The sequence below is a fragment of the Mesoplodon mirus genome (genome assembly GCF_964341445.2).
Source record: "Mesoplodon mirus genome assembly, chromosome: 4".
Taxonomy (NCBI): domain Eukaryota; kingdom Metazoa; phylum Chordata; class Mammalia; order Artiodactyla; family Ziphiidae; genus Mesoplodon; species Mesoplodon mirus.
In genome coordinates, this window is record NC_138979.1 from 73,989,972 (window position 1) to 74,013,796 (window position 23,825).

Below are 23,825 nucleotides of genomic sequence, written 5' to 3' on the forward strand. Positions count from 1 at the left end.
TCCAGAAGGGCTCTTATTTTGCATCTCTTGGACCATAAACAACAAGCCCCTGGCCTGATGACAGCCTGAAGCTAGCTGGGGATGATCTGTAACCCCAGCTTCAGGCACCCTATACCAGGCAATGTAGCACCCTAAGCTTCTCCTCTTAAAAAAAACCCAGAACATGCACATTGCCACCATCAGACACCAACTAGATGCCTAATCACTCTTGTAGATGACTCATCAATTGCCAACCCTAAAGGGTTAAAATGTGATCTGCAGCACACTGATCCATTATGAGAACACTTGCTGCTTCTACAGGATGTGATTAAATGTATAATGGAACATTTGAGAAGTCTATTCAATAATTCTGATTGCCAACATATGGCTGGTGGTCTACCAGGAACCAAGGACAAGGCGTGAGCATGACCTTGTACTTGCCTTAGATCTGTGTTTGCCCACCCTGGTGAGTGCTGGGAAGCCCTAGGTACCACCTCTCCCAGCAGCTCTGGCCCCCACACTCACTGGCCAGAGGCTGCCATGGCTCAAGGCACTTTGAAATAGCTTTTGGAGCCTATGGGGCTTTCCATAAGGCACTGAGGATTACAGTATTGGTCTTACGGCTACCACCCTTTGAGAGTGGATTTGATTTGTGGGGCAGGCAGAAGTCCTTGGGAACCATATCTATATGTGACTATAAATTAATGTGAGTGATATTCCACATGATATTTAAATGAGGACTAAAGACCTTTCCTAGAGAGGAGCTCTAAATAACATCATCTTTGGAATATGCAGCTAAACTTCCAAGGTTATTACTTTGAAAGTGGTTTGTGTAAATACTATATAAAATGTGTAAATTCTGGTGTTTTGTTAAAAATAATAACCTATGGGAATTTTCCCTGTATTGCTTCTTTGCTTTCCTGCTGTTTCCTTTCTTGTCTGGGTAGAGAAAACACTTGCAAGTGGTCTTGGTTTGGGAACGACTAGCTTTTTTTCAGAGGCAGTAGATGTTACCAAAATTAGTGTAGACAAAACTTCTGGATTAGCCTTTTTACGAAACGCCATCAGACAGACTGAAGGCACCCTCAGCCTGAGAATGCTGTCCGTTAGGCTTTATTTTTTCCTTTCTCTTTTTCCTGTCTCCTAACAGCTTATTTAGCATACTGGAAATATTTTGCATAAATATGTTCTTTACATCTCACACCCATTAGGATGCCTACTATTTAAAAAAACTCAAACAACAGAAAATAAGTGCTGGTGAGGATGTGGAAACATTGGAACCCTTGTACCCTGTTGGTAGGAATGTAAAATGGTACAGCCACTGTGGAAAACAGTATGGCAATTCCTCCAAAAAATTAAAAATAGAACAACCGTATGATCCAGCAACTCCACTTCTGGGTATATATCCAAAAGGATTTTGAAGAAATATTCGTACACCTATATTCATAGTAGCATTAGTAATAATAGCTAAAATGTGGAAGCAGCCCAAGTGTCCATCAGTGGATAAATGAATAAACAAAATGTGGTTGTTTCCATACAAATGGAATATTATTCAGCCTTAAGAAAGAAGGAAATTCTAACACTAGTTACAACGTGGATGAACCTGGAGGACATTTTGCTGAGTGAAATAAACCAGTCATAAAAGGACAAATCCTTTGTGATCCCACTTATATGACATACCTAGAAGGTTAAATTCGTTGAGACAGAAATGGTAGTGGCCACGAGCTGTGGGGAGGAGGGAATAGGGAGCTGTTTAATGGATATAGAATTTCACTTTTGCAAGATGAAAAGAGTTCTGGAGATTAGTTGCACAACAATGTGAATATACTCAACACTACAGAACCATGAACTTAAAAATGGTTAAGATGGTAAATTTTACATGTATCTTACCACAATAAAAAACTTTAAAAATGTTCTTTTCTAACTAAGCACATTGAAGGGGGAGGTCCTGATTGCAAGCCGGTGTTTCTGAGTTGGGGGGCCGGGGAGGCAGATGCCCGGTGGCCCGGGAAAGCCAGGTTTCTTCAGATGCAGGCAGAGCCGATGCGAAGGCCTCCATCCCACTCTGTCACCTGCGGCCAGCCCAGGAGCCTGTGTTGTCTCTCTCCATTTCGAGCCATCTTGATCCCTCTCACTTCTGTGGGGAGCTGCTGGACTGAACTGATTGGTGCCGTCTGTCCTCTGGATCCTCACAGACATTAAACTCAAGACCTCCCACGAGGATGGGGTGGCAGTGATGGAGTCGGGGCTGGAAGCCAAGTTGGCTGAGAAGCATCGTTTAATAATTAGAGGCTGAGAGCTGCAATTCCTTAGGCTGGGATAATAATGGGCTGATGTTTTCACAGGGAAATTGGGTGCGAGGCCGTTGTTGCTCTGGAGAAGCAGTCCTTTCCTCCCAGAGTAATCCAAACTGAGGGTCTAATTGGAGGCTGCACAGGCCAATGGTGTTTAGGGGCCAGCGTCCTCAGGTCCTGGAACTGGCTGATGTGAGGGTTTCTTTTTTTGTTTCCCTTCCGGGCTGTGGCTGAGCCCGAGAGTGTATCCTCCTGGACGCCCACCAACCATACAGATGGCCAGTTGCCAAGATGTGAGCATGACATCGCGTCCAACAGAAGCTGCTGAGCAAGGAGAGGCGGGAGCTGCATATCCAGCAGCTGCAGCCGTGTGTAGGGCCAGCAAGGACCTCTTAGTAGAATGAGTTTGGGGGCCATATGGGACCCGCACAGACTGGACTTCAGGGGACTTCAGCATCTGGCACAGCCTTGCCTTTGGCTCCACATGTCCTCCAGAAAGCCAGGAATTTTACCCCGCAAACCCAGGTCTATGCTCCTGGGAGACACCCGGAGCGACATGCATGGCCAGCCCAGAGCGCGACCACCAGGACATCCAGCTGTCCCTCCACCTTCCCTTCCCATGTAATTCCACCCAGTCCCAGGGACGGTCCTCCCTCAACCTTTGGCCTTGCTCATGTGAGAGCTTGGTGGGTACCTGTGGTGGTAAGTTTTTCTGGGTTTCCAAACACAGGGGAGAGACAAGGCCACTGATGAGCTGACAGGGCACGTTGAAAGTGATCTGGAAATGTATGCCGGTCGTTTAGTAAAGGAGCCAGTATTTATTAAACCCCAACTGTATGCCAGGCAATAGGTTATGCACAGTACTAGCTATGTAACTTGTGCCCAGTGCAGAATGAAAACTCTGGACCCCATGTTAAAAAATAAGTCTTAAGAATTTCAAGATGTTGAGACCAGTGTTAAAGCAGGTTGGGGGTTGGGAGGCTTCTGAGTGAGGGGCCTGCGTGATGGCACAGTTCACACATCCACGGAGCCTGCTCTGGCCTGTAGATCCGCGCATCCTTCCTTCTGTTGAGGAACAAACAGCAGGATGTGAATGCGAAGAGACTGAGAGGCTGGAGAGCTGCATTGGGACCCCTTTTTTTTTTTTTTTTGATTCCCCAGTTGACCCCTGCAGCCCCTACATGTGGGTTTGGCATGAGTTTGCAGTGGGAGCCAGGGTACCTGGAGATGAAGGTGACCCTGCAGGCAGAAGGCTTGCTTTTCCTTTCCTGAGAAAGGACCTTGAACAGGCAGGGGAGAGAAGATTCAAATTTTGGCGACCCTTTCAAGCCAGGCCTCTAACTGAGCTTGGCTCACATATGGTGAGCCCACCATACACCCTCCCACTTCCTTAGGAGAAGCAGTGGGTGACGCTGCAGGGTCCATCACTTGAGACCACCCGTTTCCCTCCAGGTTAGCCGGGGGATGAGAGAACACACAACGCCCTGTCAGCCATCTTCCTCCAAGCTGGCCAGAGAGACAGCTAGAAGGAGCTGGGCCCAATCCCCTCAGCAGCCCTGTTCAGTCTGTTTAGTTCTCTTCTGTGGGACTGATGGCCACACACCCTTTCTCCCTTTGCCCAGGTGAGGCAATGTGATGATGCTTTCAACACTTTTAGTTGCTCACTCTGGGAAATCCTGGAGCGAGGTCTCAGGCCAGTCTGGTCTCTGTGTGTCTGTGTGTGTGTGAGAGAGAGAGACACGCCCAAAACATTCCAATGGGAAGGGTGTCAGATCAAGAATGTTGAGTTGGGGTTAGATACCAGACCAGTGAACATATTTATGTCCCTAATTTTATTTGTTTGTTTTCTTCTCTGCCTCTGTGTCTTCCTTGCCACCCCCTACTGCCTGTTAATTAGTCTTCTGAAAGGTTGTCTTTGACAGAAAAATCAAGGCACGAGTCTTCATTTTCCTATGGTTATTCCATCTCCATTTCTATCGAGGCTCCCTTGATTTTGGAGGGGGTTATGAGAAGCCTGAGGGTCTTGAAGGCTTCCCTTTTCCTTTGTTAAAATTATTTTAAAATTGATTACCAAAATATATACGTTCATTATGAAAAAATTAGAGACGCAGTCAGCAAAACCCATGTGGGCTGCTTAGGGGATTGGCCCAGCTCTTTCTAGCTGTCTCTCTGGCCAGCTTCGGGGCCACCTCTTCAAAGCTGTCACACCCATGCCAGCTGCCCTTTCCTCTGGGCTCACAGGATGTCCAGGGTGCCTGGCAAGACTTCTTGGCCTGAGGCAGTGGCCTGGACCAGGAAATTCTGTACATCAGAACCCCAAGTGGAATCTTTTAAACCTACAGATCTGGCCTCTGCGGGTCTAGCGGGTGGGTAGAGTCTTTGACAACTTTCAGGCCAGCCTGAAGCAGAGCCAGGGCTGGGAACAAGCAGGTTTTGCTCCACTCACATGGACATTCACATAGTGCTGAGAGGCGTTAGACATGGGTTAATTATGGAGGCAAATAGGACAGAACGTGCTGTGGTTTGGAGTGGAGGTAAAAGAAAAGCTGATGATATTACATTGCCTTCTTGTCATTGTCCCCAGTGTGAATGGCAGATCAGGTCCTTCCATGAGAATAGATTTTTGACAGAGAGTAGGAGAGGAATTGAGGACACTGAATGCCGAGGTGGGGATGGAGTGTCAGAAAGGGGAAGGTATTATCCCACGAGGAAAGGCGATATGTGACCCATCCAGGACCTGCCACTTTCATTGACAACTTTGCTTAGTGCCAGCCTGACCCATTTTTCTTCCCAGAGAATTTTTTAAAAGTGAAATGAGAAGAGGTGCCTTCAGAACACACCTTTTCAACCTGAAGCTGCACTGGCATGTGTTTAGAGAGCTGCAGATGAGTGGGTGCTTTCTACCAGTCCCCACGGTACACCATGAGAAGGTGAACGTGGGACCAGGCACTGCTATCCTCACCCAGTCCTGGGCAAGATACCTCCCCAACCAGCGCTCTGGTCAGCTCCCATCTAGGGAACTCATGGGCGGAATAGTGGGAATGCTCCGGTTTTGGAAAAGAATGGCCCAGATTCCTCATTTCATACCTCACAGGAGGCCCTTGTACTTGCAGAACCGAGGCTGGATCAGATTTCAAGCATCTTTGCTGTTTCATTTGTCCACAGCCACACACCTGGGAGATTCTAGGGAGCTTTAAAGAATATAAGTTTTAGAAATGACTTTTTTGTGTGTTCTCATGTAAGTGATACACGGTCATTCCAGCATCTAAAACCAGTTGCTGCCCAAGTAGAGTAACTTAGGAGGTCACTATGTTTGATGATACTGTATCACAGTTTGATGATATTGACTAATAATTATCTCTGATAGATGACTTGGTAAACATCTTCTGAAACTTTCAGCGTTGGAAGGAGTCCTTCCAGCAACTGAGTGTTATTTATGGAATATTTCAGCTATGAAAGGAGGATCTTACTCGGGGTAACTGGGACTACCAGTTGGAAATGCGGTTAATCTTGGCAAACGCTGCTAGTTATTCTTCATTATAACAGGTGGCAACTAAAGTGATAACTTTGTTATGGGCAAGACGAGTAATCAAGATTAATTAGATTAATTGACAATATTTTCTTCTCCCATTCTTGGAGGTACTACACACACCTGACTATTTCTTTTTTTTTAATTTTTTTAGGACAGATTTCTGCGTACACAAAGATGAACCTTGTGACACCGTTGGTAAGTTTAGAGTTAAAATAATAACTCTATACCCTGTGATAATGTGGACACTTGATAACACAGTCTGAAGGAGCCATCGTCAAACAAACCCTGCCTTTTCTGTTACCTCTTTTTTTGGTAAATTTGGTTTCTGATTTTACTTTACTTTTCTTCTTTCCTAAAAAGTTTTGTAGTTGCTTATGGCAGAAGGCATCTAGACAAAGGGTTAGTAAGGAAGATATGAAAAGTTCAACCAAAGGAAGGAGCCCTCAGGCTGTCCTGAAGTGACTGTAGTTGGGTTGCATTTGTCTCTGAGCCTCTTGATCACCAGTGCAGGAGGGGGACCTCACTGAATTACACAATTGTCATGAGACAGAAGCTTCACCAAGTGTCATAAGGGGTGAAGTGTGACTGCAGGGTTGTGGGACTGGTGTCCTTCCACAGCCTCGGCACCAGGCTCATTGCTTTCTGGTCAAATAGAAGTGGTGCCGACACGCAGTGCTGGCAAACACAGTTTCCCTCTCCCCCTGCCCTTTCTACCTACGCCTCCTCCCCCACCTTCCCCTTCACTCGCCATTTCCTTTCTCTCCTATCTTCAGTTATATCTGGCTTGCTCTTGAACTCTCATAGGTTTCAAATTGGAACCAGTCTTTGAGTGTAGGAAGAGAGCACTTGGTTAACAGAAACCAAGAGGGTTTCCAGTTTTGTCTGCTATAGCACAAACCTCTGTTCACTAAGAGGTTGAAATATTGCACCACCAAAAGCAAGGTTTGAAATTGAATGTGCTTAGAATTGTAGGAAAATTGAAGGAAAACAGTATAGGATTGAATATATGTTATTGTGGAATTCAAATGTTAAAAACCTGTGCTTCCCGTGGAGTACTGGCAGCAGGTAATCCCGGGCCTTCTCTCTGGCTCTGCCAGGTACAAGCTGGGTGACGTTCAGTAAATCTCCATAATCCATAAAATGGTCACTTTGGACTAGGTGACTTACAAGGTCTTTCCAAATCTAGTAGAATGATACCTAGCATTTATGTCACATTTTAGAGTTTCAAAATGATTTTTTATACTATACTTTGGCAATCCTCTAGACAAATCTGAGAGCTAGGTGTTAAAAACCAAGTAACCAATCTGTGCTTCATTATCTGGGGGCTGTCTCCATAACAGAATTACTAGGCAAATGCAGTGTGAAGTAATCTTTGATAGAGGGTTAGCTGATGCCCGAGTCTAGTTGGGGCTGTAGAGGACTGGTATATGTCCATCTCTGTCCACTGCCATGGCTGCCAAGGCCGGTGCTATCCAGAGGACTGGCTACTTCTTCCCAGTGTTCACAGCTCAGCTCTGACACCTCCACACTTCACCCAGGAGGGACTTCTGCTCCCGGCCCCTCCTCTCCCTCTGCTTACCCCTGCGGAGACATGAATCTGTCGTACTGCCCTTGTCTGCACATCTTCCTTGGAAGACTGTGCTACACAGAGCAGAGTCCGGCTTTAACCCATGTGTCATATCCTTCAGTGCCTGGCACAGGGCTGGAGAGGCTGAGTCACCACCGTTGATCCAATGAAGGAATAAATGAATGAATGCAGATGAAGGAACTGCAGTATTTTTGAGTAATGTGCATCTAATGACCCGGTTTTCTTTCATGTGATTTAGAGCCAGCTTTCATTTTCTTTTGAATATGTGATTTTCACCTCTGCGCAGACAGCTAGCTCTCTCAAGCGTCCTTCCCTCCTCTAAACCACATCACCACACTACTTGTATCCGTCTGCTAGTGCAGCCGTAACAAAATACCACAGGCTGGGAGGCTTAAACAACAGAAATCTATTGTCTCACAGTTCTGGGGGCTGGTTCAAAATTGAAGTGTCAGCAGGGTTGATTTCTCCCGAAGCCTCTCTCCTTGGCTTGTAGATGGCCATCTTCTCCCTGTGTCCTCACATGGTCTTCCTTCTGTGTGTGCCTGTGTCCTAATCTCCTCTTTTTATAAGGATACCACTTATATTGGACCAGAACACCACTCTTATGACCTCATTTAATCTTAATTACCTCTGCAAAGTCCCCATCTCCAAATACATTCACACTACGGGTTATGGCTTCAACTTACGGTTTTTCAGGGAAAACAATCACAGAACCTACATGGTGTTTTATTAGTACACATTTGTCTTAATGTGTCATAATTTACTTGTACATATTATCAAGTCAGTAAGAATTATGGGTAATTTGATAAAAATAATAATTTAAAAACTGGGCTTATGGCAATCTTATAGCAGTTTCATCCAATTTATTTCTGTGTTTTTTTACCTTTATATTTTGAAATAATTATAGAATTTCTTAAAGTTGTCAAAATAGTACAGAGAAGTCTCATACCAGTCATCCAGCTTCTATGATAACATCTTATGTAACTATAGTGGATTTCTGAAACCAGGGAATTGATTGGCACCATGCAGTCAACTAAACTACAGATCTTACTCAGGTTTCACTGGTTTTGCATGCACTCATTTTTGGTTATGTTTTTACCTGTTGTTCCAAGACATTTTATCACATGTGTGAATTTGTCCATCTACCTTAATAATCAGGAACAAAACTGGTCCATCCCCTCCAAGCAGCTCCCTCGGGCTGGCCTTGTAGAATCACCTTCTCCTTCCCTCCCTTTCCCTAACCTTGGTTACTACTTATCTGTAATCCATCATTGTAATTTTGTCATTCCAGCATCCAATTTATTTTGTATTTTGATTCCACAGAATGGAAAAATAATCTGAATCACATAAATATGTGGTTGCCAATGCTGAGATTTTGAACAGCTGCCTTCAAATCTCAGGATCCAGCTCTAGCAGGAAGGGCTGTGACCTGAGTTTTTTAGAAAATGAGATAATCTGGTACCTTGAGAAACTGGGAAAGCTTGGGGGTTATCAACATCTTATGTTTGGTATATAATAGTGTTTTTTGTTTGCTTTGTTGTTTTAATTAAAATAAAACATACAGATAGTAAAGAGTATAAATCTTGATGGATTTAAAAAATTTATGCCTATACTTGTTTTTTTTTTTTTTTTTTTTTTTTTTTTTTTGTGGTACGCGGGCCTCTCACTGTTGTGGCCTCTCCCGTTGTGGAGCACAGGCTCTGGACGCACAGGCTCAGTGGCCATGGCTCACGGGCCCAGCTGCTCTGCGGCATGTGGGATCTTCCCGGACCGGGGCACGAACCCGTGTCCCCTGCATCGGCAGGCGGACTCTCAACCACTGCGCCACCAGGGAAGCCCTATACTTGTTTTTTAGTTTATCTCTTATTTGTTGAAATAGTTGTAAAGGAGTGTTTTGAATTCTGTTTTAATCTATTTTTTTAAATTGTGCTAAAATATATATAACATAAAATTTACCATCCTAATCATTTTTTTAGTGGACAGTTCAGTGGCATTAAGTACACCCACATTGTTGTGTAATCATATGCCTGTATTCTCAGACAACTACTCAGATTAAGATATGGAATGTTCTCAGACCCCAGAAGGTTCCCTCATGCCTCCTCCAAGTCCCCCAGAGATGCCCCCAAAGGTAACCTACTGTTGTAAATGTTTTAATCACTGTTTTTTTAATAGTTTAATTTTAAAAAATAGTTTAAAGTAAATTTCAAAGTTAAATTTGAATGATTCATTTGAAGAATCTCTGAGGTAGTGGGTGGAGTTTGGGGTTCCATGAATAATATTGATACTTCCCCTCTATACTGCCCAGTCTGCATTAGCCCAGCTCATCAGATAGGATTCCTGACTGTGGAAACAAGCAAAAAGGGCATGGATCAGAAGGGGGACTGCCCCTGAGGCTGGAGGACCAGGTTGGAACACAGCCAGCGCCTGAGGGAGCCCTGGAGCGGGGGAAGGCTGCGGACCCCAGGCAGAGGTCTGCATCAGGGCTGAGAGGAATGGCGCTGTCTGCCCCACAGCCACCGTGTCACTGGCTCCCTGTTCCAATCTTGCTCTCAGTCACGTGGCTGCCTCTTTCTACCCCCACCTGCATGGGGGTGAGGGTGGCTCTGGCCCTTTGGGCTTCCATAGGGAGGCAGCGGCACCTCCCACAACGAGTGCATGTAAGGTGGGTCTGTGGAGGGGGTGCTTTACGGAGGAAGGACGATGTTGGACATCTCAGAATGACAGTATCCACTACATCCCTGATCTTTTTGTAAAGGTTGAAACCCGAGACAACGACACATCCTCTGTGCACATGACAGGGGTCCTGCTGACACAGGTGATGGGGTTTCCCTGGCCCTGATTCTAAGGTGGTCCTGACTCCTGTGGGAGCGAGGCCTCACCAAGCTCCTCCACACTGGCTGGCGGCTTGACTGAGCAGACAAGTGGACACACTTTTAAAGATTCACACCAGACAGACCCTCCCTTCCTCTTGGGCCACTATGGAAGGGGAAGGGGTGACACTTAGAGGTCTTGTTCATCTCCACCTTGGGGGAAGACACACACAAGGAGAACTTAAGGCAATTCTTAAGGCAGCAGGATCTGGGAAAACAGGCTTCTTCCCTAACAGAAGCAGCTGTCCTCTTACTGTGGTTCCCACTGTACACATTTCAGACTTGCCTTTCCGGGGTGTGGGCTTTTCCTCTGTTGAATTGCTTCATCCTGTGTGATCTGCTTTCCTGCCACCATCCTAACAAGAAAGCCTCCTACGTGAGAAAAGGGTGCCCAACTTCCAGGATTGTGGAGCCTAGAAACCTCTGGAGGCTTTTGCTGGCCCTTTGCCCTCCTCCTCTCACACCCCGGGGCCTCTCTGGGGTGCCGGCCTGAGCAGCCATGTCTAACCACAGCCTGGCTGACCAGACATGTCTTAGTTACGGTCAGGGGGTGTGGGGCGTTTGTCCTGCTCCTACCCTCAGCTGCAGGCTGAGCTATGGTGATTTTTTTTTTGACAGCCTAATTCAGGCTTTATGAATTTAGTTTTAATTATTGGGATTTATTGTTTTCCTTACTTGGTCTCATAATAGTTTTTAATTACTGGAAAAGCCTTCCTTTTCCTCCCCCAGGAGAGGGATGTGATGGTCCTACACAAAGGAAAATGGATATATTCCACAGCCTCGTGAAATGTATCACACAGAAGGCCAGGGAGAGGCTGTCAAGGGGGTCCAAGCCCGGTTGGTGTCCTGGGGCTCTGCTGCTCTGACATGAGGGTCCCTTTCCACAGCTGTCCCTGAACTTGGGTGGAAGGACCGTTCCTAGCGTGGCCCACAGCACTGGAGCTGAGCTCCCTGAGAGGTCTGGCCGGACCAGGGGGCACTTCATAAATGTGGCCACTGACGTCCATGCAGTGGGTCTATCTGTGAGGGAGCTAAGGGAGCATCACTGACGGGATGAGTGTGTCCAGGAATGAAGCATCTCCTTCAGAAGTCTGTTTCAGGCCAGCCCTCCGTGAGGCCATGGATGTAAAATGTGCTGGGGAGCCAGTGAGAGGCGAGAGAGGCTGGGGCTACAGTGTCGCAGTGCTGCGTCGGCTGGGTTTTTATTCACTGAATGTGTCATAATTTAGGGCTCAGACAAGAAAGTAAGGCCAAGTTTTATGTATAAAAACAAACATCAAAATGTATCTGTCTGGCTGTACATTATCCCCTTTACAGTGGTCACCCTGGACGGCCATTTGCTTGTTCCAATCCCAGTGCTGTGGCCAGAAAGTGTGGACACCCCCTTGTGGATTTCCTTCAGAGTGAGCATTCATCTTCTGTCTTTTCATGGTGTTGGTCAAACTTCATTCTTCGAGAGTGGTTTTGAATTGTGGAGGTGTCAAATGTTCTATTCGCTGAATGAGGCTGAAAAATATTGTTTGAGGTAAATACATAAGTTTTATTAGTCAGCTTCGGGTTTCTTTGTTTCTGAGGGCTTTCCTATATGTTTGTTCTACTTTACTTGTTATTCCTTGGGACCTTACAGAAGTCACGGTTCACTTTTGCTTCAAGATTGTTAGAAGTTGTCTCAGATGATTGCCTTCAGGGGAAGCTGCCCCATTGAATGAACAAGTCCTGAGGGGTCCATCTCCTTACCTCATACCCATCTCATGTTGGGCACGGTGCACCCTGCTTCAGTTTCAGGCTTATCCACACCATGTCTTTTGTGTCTACTCTGAGAAGCTTACAAAGGAGAAGGCTTAACATTCAATGACATATTAGTTGTCCCAAATCAGACAACCTGAGGTCTTCAGCAAATTCATCTATTTGTCAGGAGTTATATTGGTATTTATAATAATGCTCTAGACCATCCTGTGATTTTTGAGAGGTTTTATGAACAATTTTAATTTTGGGAATAAAATATGCAAGCACCTAGCAATCAGGGGTTCAGACTGTTTGGGCAAGTGCTGCCTTCCTCATCATACAATAAAAAAAATAGATTATTCCCTTAAGAGAGTTAGGAAATAGAGTTACTGTGAAAGCTAAAAAGTATATACAGTCTTTCCTCGGTATCTGTGGGATTGTTTCCAGGACCCCCGTGGATACCAAAATCCGTGGATGCTCAAGTCCCTTATATAAAGTGGCCCAGTACACTCAGCCCTGTGTATCCTCAGGTTCTGCACCTGCAGATTCAATCAGCTGTGGATGGAAGGGCTGAGTGTACTTGAGTAAACTAACTATTTCTCTCACTGTTAGGCCTTAAACGTAGGTAAAGAGTATTTAATGAAAAATGCCAATTAAGTCCTGTCTGGATGTTGGAGATGGTCTTTTATTTATTTATTTATTTTTTATTTTTTTGTGGTACGCGGGCCCCCCACTGCTGTGGCCTCTCCCGTTGCGGAGCACAGGCTCCGGACGCACAGGCTCAGCGGCCATGGCTCACGGGCCCAGCCACTCCGCGGCATGTGGGATCTTCCCGGACCAGGGCATGAACCCGTGTCCCCTGCATCGGCAGGCAGACTCTCAACCTCTGCGCCACCAGGGAAGCCCGGAGATGGTCTTTTAAAAGACCCTTTGTAGGAGCTGCCGTTGCCTGAGGGGAAAAAAAAATGAGGGCAAGAAAGGGGTGGCCACGTGGAGTTTCCTCCTGGTCACCTTGTATGGCTGTCCTATGGTTTGGCTTGAAGATAGTGACCGTGGTGAATAAAAATGTGAGTGTGCATGTGTATGCACCTTACATATGTACATATACACATGCCTAGGTGCATGTCTGCACATGGAAGTGTGTGGTGTTTACACTTTCTGTACCTTAAAGTCTGGAGGGCTTTCTTTGTTGCTGTAAGTTCCCCAGAAGGGAGCCCTCCGGAAAAGGGAAAACACAACAAGAACCAGGGCAGGATTTCTGTTTGGGGCTCAGCAGCAAGTCCACACTGAAACCAGTGGCCCCACGGGACCAAGTTCAACTTTTCTTCTTCCTCATGCCAGGGTCATGACTAAGGTTACATAATGGCTGAAGTACATTTAAAAATGGTGAAAATAAGCGGGTATGTTTTTGCATGGGGTACCTTTGTTCTGGAACTACATGGGAGACCACAGAACACTTGGTGATGCTTGAATGCCTTTTGAGATGGAGAGCAAGAGAGCTGAGCGAGAAGGAACTGACCTCTGCAGGGTTTCCAGCTATGGCCCTTCAGATGTAGGCTGTGGAGCCCCCTCTTACCTTCAGGTTGGCAAGTGGGTGGCTTGTGGGAGAGTTTCCTTCTGGAGGCTGCTGGGTTGCACCATTGTGGGTTCTGTGCTTGGGTGGCCCACGGAGGCAACTCTGAAGCAGATGCCCTTCCAGTTAGGTGGTCCCTAACCTGCAGGAGATGTCAGTGACATCGGTGTCAGGCCACAGACCACCGCCCTCTTGTTTAGTGCAGGCCTCGGCATGACATCAGCAGAAGGACTGTGTCTCTGTTGTTCCCAGATGCTTCCACCCTCATGGCCCAAGAGTGCTTTATGATTAGCTTGGAGAGAAGTGGGAGCCTCTCTGCCTTGCCAGACAGCTCTTACTCATGTGATGCTGAGGCAATTTGCTAGAAACACAAAACCCCTCCCGGCCTGGGGGAAGTGTGGGGGAATAGAGTCACAAATGGGAAACCAGGCCTTTCTGAGATGCCTTCTGTGTAATTGTGAGTCCCAAAGCCCTCTGGAGCCTTTGGGCAGCCCCTCGCTGAGAGCAGGAGGAGTGGGCAGGAGAAGTGAGGGGCCAGGCTCCTCTGCAGTGGGTCCTGCCCTGGCTGTCAAGGGCCCTGAACCAGGGAGGTGCCCCCACCATGGCTTCCTTTCCAGTGGCCCTCAGGGTGGTTCCCGTTCACCACCTGCAGCCCCTCATCTGCACAGTAAACGCTGAATCTCCTCGGGCTGTGGCTTGGCTCAGTCCAGGAGTCTGAGCATCGTCTCTGTGGGGAGACCGGGGTTCAGATCCTGCTTCCACCACTGTCCTGTGTGAGTCCCCTGATATCTCTGGCTCTGTTTTCTCCTCTGTAAAATGGGGATAATGATACCCAGAGTTATTGTGAAGGTTAAATGAGGTGATCAATTGCATCCCTTAGGATGGATATTGTCAACAATAACAACAAAAAGCTTGCAGAAAATAACAAGTATTGGTGAGGATGTGAAGAGACGGGAACCCTTGTATACTGCTGGTGGGAATGTAAAATGGTGTACCCGCTATGGAAAAGAGTATGGTGGGTCCTCAAGAAATAAAAATAAGATCCAGGAACTCCACTCCTAGGTATCTACCCCAACGAAATGGAACTTGAACAGATGTTTGTACACCTGTGTTCATAAGCATTATTCACAATAGCCAAAAGGTAGAAGCAACCCAAGTATCCTTTTATACATACACAGAATAATATTCAGCTTTAAAAAAGAAAGGAATTCTGAGATATGCTACAACATGGGGGAAACTTGAAGATGTTATGCAAAATGAAATAAGCCAGTCACAAAAAGACAAGTACTGTGTAATTCCACCTAAAATCCCTGAGGAGTCAAATTCATAGAGACAGAAAATAGATTAGTGGATGCCAGGGGCTGGAGGGGAGGGATAATGAAGAGTTAGTGTTTAATGGGTACAGAGGTTCAGTTTGGGAAGGTGAAAAAGCTCTGAAGGTGGATGGTGGTGATGGTTGCACAACAATGTGAATGTATTTAATGCCATTAAACTGTACACTTAAAAATGCTTAAAATGGTAAATTGTATGTTGTATATACTTTACCACGTTTTTTTTTTTTTTAAATGCTATGACCAAGGAAGCAAAGTAATTACTTTTATTCAATAATACTTCTTCTCAAAGATTTCTTCCAAGAAAAATGGTGAAGATGAGAGAAAAAGTACAATTTCCAGAGAAGGGGGTTCTCATGCTTTCCTCCCTGGGAGGCCGGGTGGCAGTGAGGTGCTGCAAGAGCTGCAGGGCCCTGGGGTGGTGTGGGGGGCAGAGCAGGGAAGGAGGGAGGAAAGGAAGGCTAGGAGAGGGCGAGGCTCTGGGTGTGGAGAGAGAGTGAGGAGAGAAGACGGCATGTGAAGAAATGTTGCTGGGGGCTTCCCTGGTGGTGCAGTGGTTGAGAGTCCACCCGCCGATGCAGGGGACACGGGTTCGTGCCCCGGTCTGGGAAGATCCCACATGCCGCGGAGCGGCTAGGCCCATGAGCCATGGCCGCTGAGCCTGCGCGTCTGGAGCCTGCGCTCTGCAACAGGAGAGGCCACAGCAGTGAGAGGCCTGCGTAATGCAAAAAAAAAAAAAAAGAAATGTTGCTGGAGGGTTGAATTAGAGGGCCCCTTCTGATGTTCTCAGAGAGATGCAAGTAGGGATTAGGAGGCCCTTTTTGGTTGTTAGGCTGTGCTTCTTTGGCTTAGATTCCAGAGCCAGATTGGACCTTGCAGGCACTGAGACTTAGTGAAGTTACTGCTGATATTTTTGGACCTTGGGCCATTCTCATCTATGTCTGGCATTAAAATCATCACTTTAGAGTCGAGCCAAGAGTTCACTTTCCCAATGACTGCTCAGTTGTTGCACTCATGGTATACAGAGCTAGGGTTGGTCACACTCAAGTCATGTGATGCTCAGAAGTAACCACAGGGGCAGGACGTGTGTGACCCTCTGGAGGTAGAAATGCAATTTAGGGGAGAATGTTTGCTGCTTGCATACTTCAGGCAGTTCACTGGGATTCTGTGGTGTCTGTGAGCTCATTAAATTGAAGAACCCCCAGCTCTCCCATGTGAAGGTTGTTTCTGAGTTTTTAACCTCAGTTTCTAAAAATATGCAGCTTAAGAGACAGGAGTGCTTTAGGAAGGAGAGAGGAGGTTATGTCAGACCAATCTATTGGTCTGTTCTGTTGCACAGAGACCAGATCTTGGCCTGGCTGTTATTTTGGGTTTGAGTTCCAAATGCCTTTGGAATTATTGGCGTAGACAGCTTGGATGAGAAGTTACTGACAAGTACTGTTGTGGGGGAAGAGCATATTATTGATGTACAGGAAAGGGCTGAATCATGGTCAGGAAGGGGCTGAGTCATGGTGAGGAAGTTCTGAGTTCATCAGGAAGGGCTGAGTCATGGTTAGGAGGGCACTGAGTCCTGGTGAGGAAGGGATAAGTCATGGTCAGGATGGGGCTTAGTGATGGTGAGGAAGGGCTGAGTCATGGTGAGGAACGGCTGAGTCATGGTGAGGAAGGGCTGAGTCATAGGAACGGCTGAGTCATGGTGAGGAAGGGCTGAGTCATAGTGAGGAAGGGCTGAGTCATGGTGAGGAAGGGCTGAGTCATGGTGAGGAAGGGCTGAGTCATGGTGAGGAAGGGCTGAGTCATAGTGAGGAACAGCTGAGTCATGGTGAGGAACGGCTGAGTCATGGTGAGGAAGGGCTGAGTCATGGTGAGGAGAACACTACGTCATGGACAGGAAGGGCTGAGTTGTGTTTAGCACATGTTGCTGACACAGTCCAGGGTGTTATGGAAAGACTGCTAACTGATAATCCACACCTATTTTTTTCTTCCTGGATGATTAAATTTCCCTGTCATTAGGTGTGGCAAAAGTGACTGCTTTGTCCACTGGAATGGGAATAGAAGTGATGTGCACTATTTCCAGGGCTGGCCCCTACAAACCTCCTGTGAAATGGTGCTTGAGGCTCTTCCTCTATTGGTTGACTGGCTAAGGCCCAACCAGGAACCAGCGTCCTCAGACCCTGAAACATTGGATGTTACGTGAGTGAGAAATAAAGCGTCTGAAGACACTGAAATTTGAAGTTTTGTTTGCGACAGCACTTACCTCGAATATCAGAAACGCCAAAGGCTGAGTTGAATATAAGACCCTACCCTTGAGGTACTTTAAGGTCTCAAGGCAGCGAAGACTTCATCTCTGTGGGGACTGAGAGGACAGCAGCACCATCTCCACGTTCAGGCTGAAAGAACGGCTTTGGCAGGTGAACCAAAGGGCCTGGTAGAACAAGGAGCAGGGCCCAGAATCTTGAGCAGTTTCTAGTGAAGAATTAAAAAGCAGTCTTGGACTTGGAGGGGAGGAAAACCTAACTCTTATTTTCTTCTACCCATCTTATGTGCATTAGCTGGGGCCCTTTAAATTAGACTGACAAAGGACAAATTAACATCTGAAAAGCAAACACAAGTTGACTAATGAATGCATCATGCATACACATGGGAACACCCAGTGGGGAGTAACTTTAAGGGGTGTTTAGAACTTGGGCTTGTATAGCATCTTAAAAAAGAACAGTACATTTTTTTCTTTTTTTGTCTGGCAAATGACCTACATTCATAAATATTTATTATGCTGTCTCCAAATAGGTTTCTTTTTTTTTTTAACATCTTTATTGGAGTATAATTGCTTTACAATGGTGTGATAGTTTCTGCTTTATAACAAAGTGAATCAGTTGTACATATACATATATCCCCATATCTCTTCCCTCTTGCATCTCCCTCCCTCCCACCCTCCCTATCCCACCCCCCCATCCCACCCCTCTAGGTGGTCACAAAGCACCAAGCTGATCTCCCTGTGCTATGGGGCTGCTTCCCACTAGCTATCTGTTTTACGTTTGGTAGTGTATATATGTCCATGCCACTCTCTCACTTTGTCACAGCTTACCCTTCCCCCTCCACATATCCTCAAGGCCATTCTTTAGTAGGTCTGTGTCTTTATTCCTGTCTTACCCCTAGGTTCTTCATGACCTTTTTTTTTTTCTTAGATTCCATATATATGTGTTGGCATACAGTATTTGTTTTTCTCTTTCTGACTTACTTCACTCTGTATGACAGACTCTAGGTCCATCCACCTCACTACAAATCACTCAATTTCATTTCTTTTTATGGCTGAGTAATATTCCATTATATATATGTGCCACATCTTCTTTATCCATTCATCTGATGATGGACACTTAGGTTGCTTCCATCTCCGAGCTATTGTAAATAGAGCTGCAATGAACATTTTGGTACATGACTGTTTTTGAATTATGGTTTCCTCATGGTATATGCCCAGTAGTGGGATTGCTGGGTCGTATAGTAGTTCTATTTTTAGTTTTATAAAGGAACCTCCATAGTGGCTGTATCAATTTACATTCCCACCAGCAGTTCAAGAGTGTTCCCTTTTCTCCACACCCTCTCCAGCATTTATTGTTTCTAGATTTTTTGTTGATGGCCATTCTGACCAGTGTGAGATGATATCTCATTGTAGTTTTGATTTGCATTTCTCTAATGATTAATGATGTTGAGCATTCTTTCATGTGTTTGTTGGCAATCTGTATATCTTCGTTGGAGAAATGTCTATTTAGGTCTTCTGCCCATTTTTGGATTGGGTTGTTTGTTTTTTTTGTTATTGAGCTGCATGAGCTGCTTGTAAATTTTGGAGATTAATCCTTTGTCAGTTGCTTCATTTGCAAATATTTTCTCCCATTCTGAGGGTTGTCTTTTTGTCTTATTTATGGTTTCCTTTGCTATGCAAAAGCTTTTAAGTTTCATTAGGTCCCATTTGTTTATTTTTGTCTTTATTTCCATTTCTCTAGGAGGTGGGTCAAAAAGGATCTTGCTGTGATTTATGTCATAGAGTGTTCTGCCTATGTTTTCCTCTAAGAGTTTGACAGTTTCTGGCCTTACATTTAGGTCTTTAATCCATTTTGAGCTTATTTTTGTATATGGTGTTAGGGATTGTTCTAATGTCATACTTTTACATGCACCTGTCCAGTTTTCCCAGCACCACTTACTGAAGAGGCTGTCTTTTCTCCACTGTATATTCTTGCTTCCTTTATCAAAGATAAGGTGACCATATGTGTGTGGGTTTATCTCTGGGCTTTCTATGCTGTTCCATTGATCTATATTTCTGTTTTTGTGCCAGTACCATACTGTCTTGATTACTGTAGCTTTGTAGTATAGTCTGAAGTCAGGGAGCCTGATTCCTCCAGCTCCATTTTTCCTTCTCAAGATTTCTTTGGCTATTCGGGGTCTTTTGTGTTTCCATACAAATTGTGAAATTTTTTGAAAAAGAACAGTAAATTTTAAAGAAGTAAATGGACAAAGGAAAAGGACTTTGAGTTTCTTGGGTGGCAAATTGTAAGAAAGCATATATGTGGGAGACCTAATTGTACATAAGGGCTATGTAATGCAAGGTTTGTTAGAGTCCTCTGGTGCCACCTCTGGGCTGATAAGTGTCTAGGGTTATCTCCAGTGATTAACTTCTGTAGAGGGGGCATGAGGGGACACCTTTACAAACTTATGGCCTGCTTTTAGGCAGATGAGGGGAGGGCAGAGAGCTTTTTTGTACCTGTATATTCTTAATTGCCTCCAACTCAAAATAATCCTTATGCCAAAGTGGCACATTTTGGGGTGGCATGTTCTGCGACCCTTCAGACTTCTCTGGGATCTTGAGGGAAATTCCTTCCATTGTTGAAGATATTTAGGGCTGAGGAGGGAAAAGAGGCCCCACGGTTGCTGCTCCTTGAGAATAGTGCTGAGGACAGGGAACTCACAGGTACTGCACAGCTCTGCTACACAGATGTGGTCTAGATATGGACCAGCAGCTTCCTAGCCTTAATCAGGGGCCCAGCGCCAGTCCTGGGTGTGAGGTGGAGCCCAGAGCCCCTCATGTGTCTCCCAGGCAGCAGCTAGGCACATGAGGAGTCCTTTAACAACTGGACCACCCACCCTCAGCATTTTCCTGACCCCAGTGTGAGGGGAGCAGGCTCACTGATGATCCTGGATGGCCTTGAACTTTGGGGTTGGGCATGCTCTGGTTTTGCTGTGATTGAGCGCTAGAGAGATGCCCAGTGTCAGCTTTAGCCTGGAGACCACCCCCTCCGTCATTGGACAGAAGGGGGCGATCCTGAGGGTGGGGCTCATTTCCCCAGAGGGTTTACTGTTTCCTTGCTGGAAGGTTGGAAGGCTCTGATGGGATTCACGTTTGACTTCTTGTCAAGTCAGCTACACGAAGGCGATGTGTCCTTGTCCACCCTCTTCCTAGCTGCATCAGCCTTTTCTCTCTGCAGTGCCCTGGCCCTCACTTGCATAGCACTAAGCAGGCCAAGGAACCTGGTGGCTTAGTAGATGTCCACGGGTGGCCAAGGGGCCAGCCTCTGTGGTTCTGGAGCACTTCTCCAGGCTCCCTCCTTCAGCGCTGGAGAGGCCCCCTTGTCCACTCACTTGCACAAGGGGTGGCCTCTTCTTGCTTCTCTGCCTCGTTACATCTTCTGTTGGTCAAGGGCATCATTTTCCTCAGCTCGGGCTGCTATAAGGAAATACCACAGATGGGAAGCTTCAACAACAGACAAATATTTCTCACAGTTGTGGAGGCTGGAAGTCCCAGATCAAGGTGCCAGTCAACTCAGTGTCTGGTGAGGACCCTCCTCCTGGTGTGCGGACGACTGCTGTGTCCTTGTGGAGGGCAAGTGAGCTCTGGTCTCTCTTCCTTTTCTTTTAAGGACGACTGTGTGTCCTCATGTGGGGCCTCACCCCATGATGCATCTAAATCAGATTACCTCCCTAATACTATCACATTTGGGGGTTAGGGCTTTAACAGATGAATTTGGGAGACACAAACATGCAGTCCACAGCAGGCATCAATGCAGTGTAACGTCTCACAGGCCTGGGGGTGGTGCCAAGATCCAGGCCTTCTTAGAACTTAGCCTCAGAAAGTTGAAGAGCTTTGCTTCCAGCAGAGCCTTCTGCTGTGCCCTCCACCTTCCCTGCTTGATGGACGGTACCAGTGCCACTCTTTGTCCTGTCATCCTGGGTGGCGATGGAGGTGTTGCTGAGAGCAGCTCCCATTTGTTGAGAACTCCCGTGTCAGATACTTCATGTTTTTAATTCATGTAGTCCTCACATTTCTATTAGGAAGTGCTGCTGTAATCCCCACTTCACATGCGGGGAAGCTGAGGTACAGAGAGGTAAATAACTTGCCTGAAGCCACATAGCTTGTAAGAGGTAGAGCCAGCATTTGACCCAGGACAGTTCAGTTTCAGTCTTTTGTTTTCTTACCTGTACTTTTCTCCTAACTATATCTTGCCTTTCAATAACGTTCTAAGAGAGGTATTATTCCTGTTAGCAGATGGGAAACTGAGTCTCCAAAAGGATACATTTCTTGTCTGAAATTATACTGTTAATGAGTGATAGCTGGCCTTGAACTCACTCACTGTAAAGCCTGAGAGTTTAACTCCCACCTCTCCTCCTGCCAGATCTGTGCCCATTCATTTTTCTCTTTCTGCAAGTATATATCACCCATTATTATTTTTACCCAGTATTTTTTTCTTTTCATAGTACAAATATGTACTATTTGCAGAATGGATCTCTGTCCTCTCCTATATCTTGCTTTTTCAGCATTCATACTCAAAAGTATTCTTTGAGAACCTACTGTGGGCCAGGCACTGCTCCAGCCCTGGGGATGCATAATGTACAAAATAAATGTCCCTGTTTTCATGGAACTGACATTCTAGTGGAGGCGATGGATATGTACTATCAGTAAGTAAACTCCAGAGTAGGGATAAAGTGATAAAGTGGAGAAACAAAGCAGAGAAGGGGGATAGGAAGCTGATGGGGTAGGACTTCAGATTTTAGCTTGAGTGGCTGAAGACTTTGCTCAGAGGGTGATTTGGAAATCAGACTCTCCACCTGTAATGCCTTTGGCAGGCCAGGGCTTCTAGAAGTGCTGAGATTAACTCTGTCGTCAGTATGAATCTCTGAAAGCCAACGAAGGGTCCCCAGGGTGAGCAGCCAGGGTGGACAGCTGTTCCCCAGTGGGAACAAGTGTGGTGTCCCCTGGGCCCACTCCCCGTGCAGTACTCGTAGCTCTGCGTCTCAGCCACAGTCAGACCTGGATTTGAGTCTTCATGCTGCCACTTACTTGACCTTGGGCATATCAATTAATAAACTCATCAGTTCTCAGTTTCCCTGTTTGTATGAGATATCAACATTCCCCCTGCAGGCCTGCTCTGAGAAAATGCCTGTGGAAACCGTAATGCAGGGTGACTGCTCTGTACATCTTGTCCCTGCTTCCTTTCGGTGGCCACAGGACATTATTCCCAGCCACCCCCATCCTGTCATTGTGTGGTGGGTCTTCTGGGAAGGGCACTGGGGTGGGGATTCAGCAGCAGGTCAGGGTGAAGGCTCTCCAGGCCTCTCCAGTCTCAGTGTGAGCAAAGATAGGCAGGCAGAAGGTAGAGGCTGAGCGTAGGGGGCCTGATGTTTAGTGAGGGCCTCCCACTTGCCAGATGCTGTGCTGGGGCCTTGTGTGGAAGGTACAGCTTCCAATTTACAGATGGAAAAACCAAGGCAGAGTTACTCACCCAAAGTTGCACAGTGAGCAAATGTGGGCTGACCTGACACCCACCTTATGCTTGTGCTGGAAGGGGTAAGGTGACTCTGGGGCAGAGTTTTGGAGGCCTGGGGGCCCTGGGGAGCCTGGCTTGCAAGTTTGAATTTGAGTCTCGTGGTAACAGGAGCCACCGAAGTGAGCTTATCCCACATTGTCTGCAGAGAAGAAGAGAGGAATTGGAGCTGGGATCCAGGCATCCAACCACAAAGTTCCCTCCTGTGACAGAGCCAGGTTTGGCTCAGTTCTTGGAGAAGGAGGGGGTGGAGCGTGGGACAGGTAGTTGAAATTTTTATATAATAAAGATTTAAAGAGGGTGCATATAAACTGTATGGAACCAAGTCAGATAGGCTTCTTAGATTAGCATGCATGGGAATCACTAGGGTGTCTCCTTAGAATGCAGATGGCTGGGCCTCACCCCCAGGCTTTGGATTCAGTGGGTCTGTGGAGGGCTGGGTGATGCTGATGCTTGGTCTGGGGACCATGCTTGGAGAACCGCTGCCTTATGTGATTGTGGCTAGGGTCCTTGATTTGCTTGTTATGGTTTGTTAATTAGCAACAACAAAAAAAAACAGTGACATGAATATAGATGTTATGTAAACATCTTAAACATTTACTTTTGTACAAAAAGCTGAGACGATGTGGGTTTCTGAGTTACTTCCTATGTTCTCTCCATTTGAGCCTGTAGAACTCTAACAGCTGACCCATGTTAGGGATGGTAATTGAGTCAGTTGCTGGGGACTGTGGACATTTGTGATAATTAGGATATTGACTGTCAGCCAAGGAATCAGACTTGCCCCAAATGTTCTGCCACATCGTCAGATTTTCCATGAACTTAGTACTGATTGTTAAGAGGGGCAGAGGGAGTGGAGGTTTCCAGCACAGCCTCTAGTTTTCCTCTACCTGGTTCAAATCCCAGCTCTGCTGTTCACAGTAGAACCCTGGGCAGTTTGCTTGTCCTCTTATTTCAGTTTCCTAATCTGTAAGATGGGGATGGTAGTAATTCTTACTTGAGTAGCAGTCGTGGAAAGGAAGTGAGGCATTTGTTATAGGTAGAGGGTCTAGAACTCATGGTAAACGCTCCATCACTGCCGGCCGTGGTGGTCTTGTTTCAGTGCCCCCTGCCCAACAGGTGCAGAAC

At 46.3% G+C, this 23,825-nt stretch overlaps 1 protein-coding gene across 5 annotated transcripts in view; it reads left to right on the top strand.

The window, feature by feature from the left end:
* The window catches only part of ADAMTS17 (ADAM metallopeptidase with thrombospondin type 1 motif 17), a 351,667-nt gene that overhangs the window by 91,048 nt on the left and 236,794 nt on the right, over positions 1-23,825 (top strand). For all 5 annotated transcript variants that reach the window (XM_082617115.1, XM_082617116.1, XM_082617117.1 and 2 more), the window contains one exon: positions 5,957-6,000. In XM_082617115.1, the coding sequence (XP_082473241.1) occupies positions 5,957-6,000 (44 nt within the window). The remainder of the gene's footprint in view (positions 1-5,956; positions 6,001-23,825) is intronic.